Source organism: Globicephala melas, chromosome 6 (assembly GCF_963455315.2).
Source record: "Globicephala melas chromosome 6, mGloMel1.2, whole genome shotgun sequence".
Lineage (NCBI taxonomy): Eukaryota > Metazoa > Chordata > Mammalia > Artiodactyla > Delphinidae > Globicephala > Globicephala melas.
In genome coordinates, this window is record NC_083319.1 from 75,567,582 (window position 1) to 75,580,462 (window position 12,881).

The 12,881-nt window shown below is 45.4% G+C and overlaps 2 protein-coding genes across 4 annotated transcripts in view; one reads left to right on the forward strand and one right to left on the reverse strand.

Moving 5' to 3' along the window:
• MOB3B (MOB kinase activator 3B) overlaps window positions 1-12,637 on the reverse strand; it is a 238,870-nt gene extending 226,233 nt beyond the window's left edge. For all 3 annotated transcript variants that reach the window (XR_009564354.1, XR_009564355.1, XM_030830344.2), the window contains exon 1: window positions 12,438-12,637. The gene's annotated coding sequence lies outside the window, so the exon portion shown is untranslated. The remainder of the gene's footprint in view (window positions 1-12,437) is intronic.
• Window positions 7,144-7,767, forward strand: IFNK (interferon kappa). The gene has a single exon (XM_030830346.2). The coding sequence runs from the start codon at window positions 7,144-7,146 to the stop codon at window positions 7,765-7,767; it is 624 nt and encodes a 207-aa protein (XP_030686206.1).
• Window positions 12,638-12,881: the final 244 nt, after the last annotated feature.

Here is a 12,881-nt window from a genome sequence, read left to right on the forward strand (position 1 = left end):
CAGTGACGGCCTTGAGGCCAGAGGACCTGGGTCTCAGCCTGACTTTGCCCCCAAGTATCACTCTGACCTTGGGCAAGTCACTTTACCCCTCTGACCTCAAGAGTCTATCTCTCAGTGTCCTTCCAACCCTACATTCTATGATATAGAGTCTGCACATCACAGGCTACCTAGGGGCAAGGGTGTTGTCAGGAAGAAAAGAGGCCCCTCCCCACTGCCCATAGCTCTAGTAGATTATTCCAGACACTATCCTCAAACCCAGGCATTGCTCAGACCAAAAAAAAACCTCCTAAAATTTGGGGCATGTGAATCTTCTGTCAGTCAAAGAAAAGCCCACTCGGGACTTCCCTGGTGGCGCAGTGGATAAGACTCCACACTCCCAATGCAGGGCCTGGGTTCGATCCCTGTTCAGGGAACTAGATCCCACGTGCATGCCGCAACTAAGGAGCCCACCTGCTGCAACCAAGCCCCAGCGCAACCAAATAAATAATAAAAATTAAAAAAAGAAAAAGAAAAGCCCACTTAAATTTTTCCATAATAATACCTTTCTTTGCTCTTCATAAATGTCAGGAAACCTTATGACCACATTCAAACTGATAGTTATTAAAAGAAGCCACAGTCATCATCTCTGCCACGGCAATTCCTTTCAAAATATTTATCCAAGGGCTTCCCTGGTGGCGCAGTGGTTGAGAGTTCGTCTGCCGATGCAGGGGACACGGGTTCGTGCCCCGGTCTGGGAAGATCCCACATGCCGCGGAGCGGCTGGGCCCGTGAGCCATGGCCACTGAGCCTGTGCGTCCGGAGCCTGTGCTCCGCAACGGGAGAGGCCACAACAGTGAGAGGCCCGTGTGCCGCAAAAAAAAAAAAAATTTATCCAAGACAAGAGGACATCTCTGTCCATCACTCACTCCACTCTTGTTGTTTTTCCAGACTACAGGCGCACTCAGATATGGTCTGGGAGGAAATCCACATCTACTCAGTGGGTAAAGGGGAGCGTTATTCTGGTAGGTGACCTCTCTCATCTGAAATGCTTACCACCATCTCAGAAGTGAAAGCCCCATTAGGGTTCAAACGGACCAAGAGAAACAACAGTGGAATAGGATTCAGATGGAAGCCGTTCTGATAAACCCCAAACTGAGGGTAGGTTTTACTGATGGTGCATATGTATTCACTTACATACTTATTCCACCACGTTAAATCTCTATTTACCTGGGGTCATTTTCTGAAAGCTAAAATTATTCCTGTGTAGGAAGTTACTATGTGCATAATCTGAAGCTGGGCTATAAAAGCGAAGCAGGGGTAAGTCTGTCCACTGAGCCTTCAAAAGGGTGATATAAAATGACAGTTACCAGGAGCAATTAATACAGAGAAGGGGCAATATTCAGAGGAGCGGGGGAAGGGATGATTTTGGAAGCGCTCAGTTCTTTCAGCACAGGTTAATACCCGAACTTGAGAACCATAAAAAACAAATCACACGGCCTTCTTTTATTCAACAAACATTTGATGTCTTTATGTAAGAGGTGCCAAGTATACAAAACTGAGTAAGACACACGTCTTGTCTGGAGGGGAGGATGTATGAGTTAACCAATCAACACAGACCTGGGACTTCCCTGGAGGTCCAGTGGGTAAGACTCCACGCTCCCACTGCAGCGGGCGCAGGTTCGATCCCTGGTCGGCGAACTATATTCCACACGCGTGCGATCACCAAGAAGTCCGCATGCCGCAACTAAACATGCCGCAACAAAGATGCCACGTGCCGCAACTAAGACCCAGCACAGTCAAAATAAATACATATTTTTAAAAGAACAACTAGAACTACGTGATACCACCAGAGTAGAGGTACGATGGTGCTCATGACCTAACCAGCCTCGGGGAATCCCAAAGACAAAAGCAATGGAAGTAGGAGGGGACACTGAACGAATGCTTGAGCTGCCATCTACCATTCTGTGAACTTCTCAAGTTTCCCCAGCACCTGAATTTGTCCTCCCCGTATCTCTACACCAGAAGAACTAAACCACCAAATAACTTCCCTGTCACTGAGACATGGCTTCATTATCTTCCCTTGATCATCCAACAAATAACTATTGAGCACCTACTATGTGCAGGGTGTTGTGAAAGGCACCTGGATCTGTCTGATCCAGGTCTGATGAGCCATTTATACTGGGCTTCACATTCGCAAAGGGTTTATAACATAGATTTTTCAAATGATATCCAAATGATATCATATATACAGTCACAGGAATACACTTCCAGGCTTGAACTTCAAAGCATATCACAATTTTTATAATCCTGTTTCAGCAATTTTTAAAAAATACATACAAGTCCCCCTACTCCCATGCCACGTATCACCCATGGAAGTGGTCCAGATGTCTCTGCATCTCTGTGAGCCCTGTGGGCATTCAAGAACGAGCAGCAAACAAGCCAGTTGTTGGACATGCGCTCACGGAAATTAGTGTTTAGTGGGGAGACAGATATCAAGTAAGGACATACCAAACTGATAACTGTTGTTACCGCAGGGGAGGAGAGAGGCATGACAGGAGGCAGAGCTGGCAAGCAAAGCTTTCACTTTATCTGAAATGTTTAAATTTTTACTATATGGACACATATCCACGTATTACTTGTGTAGTCACTATAAATTTCTATATCAGGTACGTCATTAAAAGAAGAACAACCAAGTAAAGGGACTAGAGGACCAGGGGAGAGGGGACCCCAATATGGGAGGCAGTGGGAATAAGTGAAACACCCAGTTATTAGAGCTTCAGAGTTGGTCTGGGCTAAAAGAGCTGCACATGACTTTGTGGTGACCGCTGTCTGCGCGCCATATGGAAAGCACTGACAGGTATGGACACAAGGCTTCCCATCTCTGAGCTCCTTCCTGGGCTCAATCATCTTCTGACCCCACAAACAGAATGACTGACTTTCATGCCCTGAGTCACATGGATGACCCACATGTTACTCTCACCCTGGTTCAAAACTTGCCTTTTCCCGGAGAGCTATCAATCTTAACCATACGATGCCAAATGCCTGTGAGCTGAGTCACGGCTATCTTGTCTAGACTGAAATGTCTCATCTCCATTTTGTCAAACAAGTTGCGTCTTGCCCATTACTGTTAACCATGTCATCCACATGTCAAATTCACACAGTTCCATTGACAACAGGGCAGCCCCTGCCAATCAGCGTTCCCCCTGAGGAAAGTGTGACCACATAGAAATGATCGAGAGAAATGAGAGCAGGTACCATGTTAGCATGTGAAAATATAGCCCACAGTTTCAGACAGGGCAGCTGTGACAGACAAATTCTGGAATAAAAACGATTCCTTACACTGCCATTCTTTTCACCTTTCTAATTATATTTTGAGATAGAGTCAGATGGCATGGCTTTTACAGAACAGAGGCATGACCAATACTGATCATGCAATAATGCTTCTGATCACAACAATTATGTGAGAGAGTACGTGTGTGTGCTATTCTGTCTCAGTGTGGCAGGTACCCTCTTCGGACTGTGCACAGTTGTTAGGGATGTGTGCACAAGTAAAACCAGCACAGAGAAACGCAATCGAATGCCCCCCTGCATAAGGTGGACAGCTAGCAGAGGAAAAGCTTCCTGCAGAGGCCTTCATGTCTGAGTTCTGCTCTAAGAGGTCAATGGGAGCCGGCATGGTGGACAGGATTGCCAGATAAAATACGGGATGCCCCATTAAATTGGAATTTTAGATTAAAAAATTAATGATATTTAGTAAAGGTGCATTCCAAATATTGCATGGGTCTTCCATATTGTTGTCTGCTAAATCAAGCAATTCTAATGGTGGAAGAGGGGACAACAGGCATGTCCATCATCTTTCCTTTTTCGTCATGAATATGGTACATGAGGAATGAGGGACACGCTATAGGGAGGACCTATGAATTTCTCCTGTACCTAAGACACTCAGAACATACCTACTTCTCCAACCGCGGACTCCTTGAGATCATGGACTATACCTTATCCCTCCTTCTTCAAGACCTAGCCCAGGGATTGGCATGCGGTAGACGCTAAAAATACAGTTTTGAATAAATGAGGATACAATGTGGAATGACAATAGAGGGAGGGAATATGGGGTGAGGGGAATAAGATGACAAAACTGTACATGGCAGAAAATACAGGGACCTTCAAGACGGTTGACAACGGCCAAATCTCCAGCCACCTCCATCACCCACGGGCAGAACCTCTTAGCACAGAAGGTCAACTGAACCATCTCTTAGCTTGGTTAGTACGTTTGAACTGTCTCAGGCACGAACTATGCTAAGCACCCTGGGTGGGTGGAGGTGGGGGGCACACAAAACTGGGAGATCAACACTTACACAATTATTTACTTTACAAAGCCAGAATTAAGGAGGACGAAGTACCGTAGAAGCCCAAAGAGGAACAAGCAGTTCTGACTGCGACAATTCAAAAAGCTTTAGGTATAAGAAGTTAAGTGAGGTATGTAAGAAGGTCTGGCCCTCAGAAGAGATTTGCATTTTATAAACTCTGTGTGTGTACGTATGTGCAATAATAAATATATGTATTTTATATATATATATACATAAACCTATATTCTTTATAGGCAAAGTTGTAACAATACTACACTGAACTCCCACGTAGTCTATATTATTCATATCAACTGAATTAGAACTGAATCTCAGAGAAAATTCACATCTCCTTTTTAAAGTACCCTAGAACGGAAATGTTTACATAAATATAGTAGCATTGATCCTGCTGCAGACGTATAATATCTGTTTTTCAATATATTTTGTTGAAAAATAGTTTGCCTTATTAAATAAGAAATATTTGCTGCCTATAGAAAACTTTAAAAGTCTAGGTAAATAAAAATACAAAACTAAAAATCACCCATTACTTTTCTAGTCAGAGATAATGACTCAATATTTGTAGCATATATACTTCTAGATTTCTTCTGTACATATATGCATATGTTTATATTTAAAAAATAAGACTATATACTACCACGTAAACTTGTTTTTAAGCTACGAAGTGTATCCATCCGAGTAACCAAATATATTCCCACAACATAATTTTTAATGCTTGCACAGATGTCTTCTACAGATGGTTTACTTAACCAAGTACCTACTGCTGAACATTTAAATTGTTTTCAGTTTTTTGCTGTGATGAACTTCCTGACAGCTAAGTCCTTAAAAGACATCCACCATTATTCCTTGGAGATAAACTCCTAGAGGGAGAATTGCTGAGTCAAAGATTATGTACGTTTTTAAGGCTTTTGATACACGGCACCACCTTGCTATCCAGGAAGTTTGTGTCAATTTATATTCCTGTGTAAAAGGGCCCATTCTCCTAATTATTTTTCTAAGTTAGTCATCCCACAAAATATCTCTGTGAAATCTGAATTTATACAGAGAGAACACATAGAGTAACATTATGTAGCAGGTTTTCTTCTCATAGTAAACCAGTCCAAAAAGCCAGGATTTTAAGAAGTCTCACTTGTCTACAATTAGCCTTTGGTGTAGCCAGCTAATTTAAACACAAACACTTTAAGCAATTTTGCAGTCCAAGTCTGCCATATTTATGGAACGGTGGTTGCTTACCATTCTAAAATGATTTTATTGAAAATTAATGCATTTCTTTTTTTAAGGTGGTAATTAAAGCTAACCTTATTTAATGACATCCCATTTCACATTCCTGGAGAAAGAAATTTTCTTTGGCCATAACCAGAAGAAGGTTATCTGGTCAAACAGGGTGAAAACCATAAGTGGTGGACAGCCATTATTACCACAGTAATACTGATCCAGGTGGGAATTAGCTTGGCTAAAATGGGTGATCACCTACTCATATACCTCCTCAAAAACAAACAGGAACAAACAAAAAAAAACTTTCCAGCATGCAGAACCTCTAAACAAGAAGGAAAGACAGCTAAGTTAAAGTTTTAAAATACTGTCTAAACCATATCTAAAAGTTAAAAAAAAAAAAGCATGATACTACAAGAGAGAAGTTAATGAGGCAGAAAAATATTCCCCAATATACAACCCTCTGGAGAACTTCTAAGAAAGAGATCAGATCATACAAAATGCTATGCAGGGGTGGTAAGCACTGGTTCAGGTTTAACTAAAGGAAAGGACAGTTGGAGAGTTTCAACATTTCCTAATGGCAACAGAAAACTAAGCTGGCCTAGTCTGTTCTGTGATAAGTGCCATGCTCAACGACCCACTCTGTTTTTCATCTTTTTTGAGGCCCAGAAAAGTCAAATAAAAAGAGAAAATATCCAAACATAGAAGTTTAATTTAAGGACTTCCCTGGTAGCGCAGGGGATAAGAATCCGCCTGCCAATGCAGGGGACAGGGGTTCGAGCTCTGGTCCGGAAAGATCCCACAGGCCACGGAGCAGCTAAGCCCATGCGCCACAACTACTGATCCTGCGCTCTAGAGCCTGCGAGCCACAACTACTGAGCCCATGTGCCGCAACTACTGAAGCCTGCACGTCTAGAGCCCATGCTCCGCAACAAGAGAAGCCACCGCAAGGAGAAGCCCAGGTACTGCAACGAAGATCCAATGTGGCCAAAAATAAAAATTAATTAATTAATTATTTTTTTAAAAGCTTAATTTATCAAGATTAGAAACAACCTAACCTATGTTATGTTCTAGTGGTCTTGCAATCAAATAATCATAGTTATTTTGTCAACGTCTATGATTAACTCAATGAGAGAAGATGTTCGGCTACAGGGTCAGGTAAAAATATTTCCTTGGAGGATTGCTCGCTCTTATGTAATAGTGTTAGGTAAGTAAGTGTATAGAGTCCCAGTTTTCAGTTCTTTCTGAAACAGTCTGCATCAGGCTGGTTCTGATGATTCTATAGTACTGGGATGGATCACCCAGGCACCTAAGATAACACAATGATAATGCTTTGCTCACTTCTCTGAAAGAAAAAAAAAAAAAAAGATTGCATTTCCAAAGTCAATGTAGTCACCCAAAGTCAAAAAAGCCTCAGAGGCAAAGGGGCTGAAACCCTGAGTACGATAAAATGACGAATGAGAAAACTCCTCCCCACTGAAGATACCCAGGTGTATAAAAGGCACACGAAGTAATACTTAAGACCTAAAACCTCACTCACTGTCAACCTTGAGTCGTGTGGATTTTTCAGCTAAGGGGGTGAGGAAAAACAATGAGCGCCGAGCCTGATGTGATTAGAAAGTGTATGTGGCCGGTGTGCCTCGTGGGTCTGTTTGTCACCGGCATCCTCTCTCTGGACTGTAACTTGCTGAATGTTCACCTGAGGAGAGTCACCTGGAAAAATCTGAGCCTTCTGAGAAGGATGAGCAAGTCATTTCCTATAGAGTGTCTAAGAGAAAGCAAAGCTTTTGAGTTGCCCCAAGAGATCCTCTCACACACCCAGCCTCTGACGAGGGACATTAAGGAGGCCTTCTATGAAATGTCCAGACAGGCCTTCCACATCTTCATTCAAGACACCTTCAAATCCACTTGGGAAGAGAAACACCTGAGACAAGTCCAAATCGGACTTGATCAACAGCTGCAATACCTGGAACAATGCTTGGAAGAAGAGGAGGAAAACGAAGACGTGAGAGAGGTGGCAGAGGATGAGCGGACACAGTCAGGAACTCCAGTCCCCCAGCTGAGCAACCTAGAGCTGAGGAGGTATTTCAACAGGATAGACAGGTTCCTCAAAGATAAGAAATACAGTCACTGCGCCTGGGAGATCGTCCGAGTGGAAATCAGAAGATGCTTCTACTTCTTTAATAAATTCACAGCACTACTCAGGAGGAAATAAGGTATATTCTTAGAATTCAAATTCCATTTCTCTCCAAAATCTCCTTTTCCTTCTCTTCCTCCTTCATCCTCTGTTTAAGGATTACTGTGCTATGCCAAGGCTCCCCTCGGTTGGATTGGTGGTGGTTTAGGTAATGTTCACTGTTTCTGAAGTTTGGCAGAAAGAAAGTGATGCTAACCACCTCCTGGGTGACCAAGAGTCTTGTTAGGAAGTCCTGAAGACAGTTTTAAAGGAGGATTCCCCCTCCACCTTTTACTCTCTGTTCCTCTTTCCTTTTGCTCTTTCGTACTTGCTTTGCTCTGTCTCTCACCTTTGAACTCCACCAAAACAATGGCTAGAGGACACGGATCAGAGAATATTGAAAAATGGAACACCTCAATGACTTAATCCTCTTGCTGCCAAGGTTGTTTATTCTAGGAAAGTTCAGCACGTTAAAAGAGCTTATACACGCTCCCATAGAGTTAAAACCCTTCCTGTCTCCCTACTGTTAAAAAAAAAAAAAAAAAAAAATTGAAATTTCTGGCCCATTTGCTTCTCAACTTGGTTTAGTTAAAATGATACAAAGTTTGTGGCTTGGTATTTTATTATTTTAAGAGAGTGAAGATCCATGGTGATATTGGATGGTTGAATTAGATGCCTATGATTTAATGCAGAGAGCATTGTTCATTCCTAATGCATACAGTGTGATTTTTATATCTAAAGGCATGGAAAATGCTACAGAAAAGTTTAATATCTGCCTTTCATTGTTTTTTGTTTGTTTGTTTTCTGCCTGGAATGAAATGTCTACAGTCAGACTATGGAAGAATTTCAGATTGGATTTTCCCAATTAGAAAGCCACTTTCTATCTGTTAAATCAATTTAATAATACATGACACTTTAATAGACTTTATCTTTTTGAAAGTTATTTTGTACCTAGATTACCCAGATTGTTTACTTAAATTTTCTTGTGTGGTCCTTCATCTGTATTAATTCATCTTCTAGCTGAAATGAATCTTCTCTTCCTCTCTCTCCTCTACCCCATTTCAGATCCATCTATCTTCAAGCAAGAATTAACAGCGACTGTGGCTACCCAAATGCATCAAAGAGGGTGAAATGTACCCGGTTCAGCTCTTGGAAGGCTTCTCCTGCTATTACTTTAACAGCACGCTGCTAAACTGTTTAGATTCAAGATTCATCCAAGTACAGGGCTCCAACAATGTAGTCAAACTGAGAAAGTCTTATGATAAAATTGAGGCAAATTCAGTCCAAAAGTTAGAAGAAATGTTTAAAGGCACAAGAACTAGATACTGGTTATCAGTGGAAGGATCAGACAATAAAATGAGTTAGTATAATCCATTTAGAAAAAACAACTCATCAGTAGTAGTTCTAAATTTTAAAAAAGCATTACAAGCTATAAAGGAATTAGGGCATGCAAGCTACTGAGCAGAAAGTATACACTTAATATTTTCCATGAATTTCTCTAATAATGCCTTTGCATGGTCTCCCTTGTAACTCCACTGGGACCGTGTCAGTTACTTCAGTAAGTTATGGTTGCAGTCTTGCTAAATGCTTGCAATGCAAGAAGGAAGAGAATTGGCACTTCCAGTCAATAAAGATTGTCTGATTGTACTGGCAGAGGCAGGAGTCAGACAGGATGCTTTAATTACGAGCACCATTAGTCAGAAAAAGGAGAACACTCTCACTGAAAAATAGGTAAGGACACAAACTGGCACCATCACAAAGAAATACTAACAGGCGATATGAAAAAATGTTTAATCTCATTTATGATTAAATAAATTCAAAAGAAGACAATAAGATACTCCCCTCCCACCATTCTGGCAGAGATAAAAAAGAGTGATAATATAGACTATCAGTGGGGTATAGGGTATAGGGAAAAAAAACTCCTGTGTATTGATGGGGAGAGGTTAAACTGGCAAAAGTTTCCTAATGGGACAATATGGCATCTTAAATATCCTTAAAAAGTACATTAATTCCTTAGACCTGGCTATCCTATCTCCAGAAATTTATTCCAAGGAAATACCTGGATAAGATTGTTTAATGGAGCCTTGTTTATAATATCCCTCCTTCCTCTGTTTTAATTTTCACCTCTCTGTATTTTCTGGTTTTTTCTACAATGCTGGGGAGGGTTTTCTTTTAATTCTAAAATTAAAGAAACTGTACAAGCTTATCTTTCACTGCAATTACCCTGTTTTCCTTACTGGAGTAGACTGGGACAGACACTGCCCTTTCACTTTGTTAATGACGCCCTTAGACACTTCTTGAGCAACTCAGGTCCTTCTTGTTTTTCTCCTGCTGCTGCTGCTGCTGCTAGTTTCAAAGGAATCCTTCCTTGGGGATCACTTTCATAATGAAATCTTTGTAAAGTGCATTCTGGTGCTTCAAAGATTTTGCTTGCTTTCTTTTGTTGGTCCCACTGGTAATATTCAGAAGTCACTGGAGAAAGTGCTCTATGTGTCCACTCTCCTGACTTAGTCTCCTTTTGTTCTTCTTTATTAAATGGAAGCTCAAAAGTTCTAAGTCCAGTACAGGGAAAACTTCTGGAACTGGGCAGAGGCCAGTGTGCAGTTTCTACTTAAAATGCTTGAGTGGGTACATCGGTCACGAGTGTTCAGATGGAAGCTTCCTCCCTCCCCTGTCTTGGGGCAGGGATCAAATGGTGGAGGATAAAAAAAGGGTGTAGTTGAGTCTCCTTGGAAGGGGACTGATGGGGTGTCAGTCAGACAGAAAAGGCTGACAACACCAGTATATGTAAGACTATGTGCAGGTATAGATTCCAACAGGTGTACAGACACAGTCTCCTCTCACAGTCTAACCGACTCTAGGGGCACCAGCTGGGGGCCCTGCCCTCTCAGAGTGGCTACTGTGCTTCGGCCCTAGCTCTTCCCCCACCCCGACCCCGACCCCGACCCCGAGGTATAGTTGATTTACAATATTATATTAGTTTCAGGTGGTAAGTCCTAGTTCTTTAATAATCCACAGTCATTAAGAATAAGCACCATGTGTAAGCAAACAACTTGATAGGAAAGGCAGAGAAACAGGGCCACTATAATCTCACAGGCGCACTCACAGGAGAACTCTGTCTCCAGACACCGATTCACAAGGCCTGGGTATCGTGAACTCGGCCCTGGCAGCGTCTGCACTGGGTCCTCCGGGTCCGCTTTTCCTAAATGCCGAGAGGGGACCGGGACTTTACACTTGGAGCCCTGTGCGAAGACAGAACTCCAGGTTCATTCTGGAGGAAGCCACTTCACTCCTGTTTCTAGACAAAGTCTCGAGGCTTCCTAGGTTATTTGCATATCTCCATTCTCTTTAAGGCGACTCGCCTGCCCTTCAACCCTTGGAAACTCGCAGACCTCAGAGCCTTAAAGCTGTCTGCCTACCAGAAGTGCCCTGATCCCGTCCCGCCGCCTGGCAGCGGGCCGGCCACACGCCTTTAGGCGGAGATCGGAATCCACTGGAACCCAGCAAAGGACACCCAGATTGGGGCGGAACCTCGCTTCCACTCTCTGCCGAAAGAGGCACCCATCCCGACCTGCGCTCTTCGGCGCGCTGGGGATAAGACCTGAGAAATGCGCCCAGGGCCACAGGCACCCGAGGAGGCGGGGAAGGAACAACTTTCCCTCCGCCCTCTAACCGCAAGGCCCGGGTGGGGCGGCCCCGCTGGGGTCGGGCTCCTCTCCTTCCCCAGGCGGGCTCCCGGGCGCGAGCTGGCCGGGTGGCTGGTGTGGAGGCGGGGGGAGGAGGACCCGAGGGGCTTCCTTGTCTCCCGAGCCCCGCCAGATGTGAGAAAGGCAAACAATAGGGGAAACGCGGAGAAACAAAAGGCTATTCGCCACGGTCTCAATCGGCTCTGTCGCGTGGTCCCTGCGGGGCGGACGTCTGGGAGGGGTCAGGAAGGTGGGTGAAGGGGGATCTTGAGGAGTTTGGGGTCTCTGGTACTTACTTGCCAGGCGCCGGGAGTCGGCCCTTTACCCTTCCAGGGGGGTCCAAAGGCAGGGAGGGGCAATTAAAGGAAAGTTGAAGGGTTTCCACCTTCTTCCTCAGTGCAGGGAAAGGGAGGGGCTGGGATTCCAGATATTTGACAGTTGTTGGCCCAGGGGTTCGGCAGGATTTGTACGTCCTTTTCACACCCTCTCCCTCCAAGAAGCAACCACAGTCCCCGGGGCGACCTCGCCGATGGAGCGGAGTCCCCCTTCGCAGACCCGAGCCGAGCCTCCTCCTTCAATATCAAGACGCCCTAAACGTGGTCCCCCTGCCCAGGCGCACTTTTGTAAAAGTTTGTCTTCCCGCCACCCACTGCCCCGCACGCACCCTGCAGTCATCTGCAACCCGGGATGGATTCGGGGACAGACTTGTACCCCGAAGAAGATCGATATTTTTGACAGATCTTTTAAAATCAAGGCCCCGGAGCCCGGGGTGGACTCTTGTTCACACCCGGGAAGGGCGCGGGAGGAGCCGGCCAGAAGCCAAGACGCGGGCAGGGGTCTGACGCGGATTCCAGCCCCGGAAGCCAGCGAAGGGCTGGCGGGGAAACGGGGTCCGCCGCCTCCCGCCCTCCTGTTGCACCCGCCCCCAGGTGCGCCCCGCACCTCTACCCTCCTCAGCGCGACCCGGCGCGAGCGGCCGCGGGCTGCGCCACCTCCCCTCGCTTGAAGCGAGCTCTCACTCACCGTGGGGTTTTTACCTTCTGCCCCGGGGCCCTGTCGGCTCCCCGCGCCGGGGCAGCTGCAGGCGGCGCGAGAGGAAGAGGATGAGCTCGGGGCAGGAGGGGCGACGCTCGCGAATCCAGCGAGGGGCTCCCGGGCCAGCGCGCGCGGTCTCAACGAGCGCGCGGGCGAGCGAGCGCGGGACTCCAGCTGCAGACGCCGCCGCTCCAAAGCAGCCCCCACCGGCACCCGGCGCGCGGCTACCATGCGGAGGCGCGTGCGGGGACCCCCTGGCGGTCGCCCGCGGAATGGCAGCTCCGTCGGAACGGGACGTTAGGTCGCCTTTGGGTCATCTTCCCTCCGGAAAGAGGTGGGGAATGGACAGTCTGAGCAGGGCTCCCGGCCTTGCGGAAAAGACATTGACTCTGTGGCCAGGGCGGGGAGTAGGATATCAGATCAGAACGGGTG

Bases quoted from the DNA above. Each gene is read 5' to 3' on its own strand.
- IFNK (XM_030830346.2), top strand. From the start codon at position 7,144: ATGAGCGCCGAGCCTGATGTGATTAGAAAGTGTATGTGGCCGGTGTGC.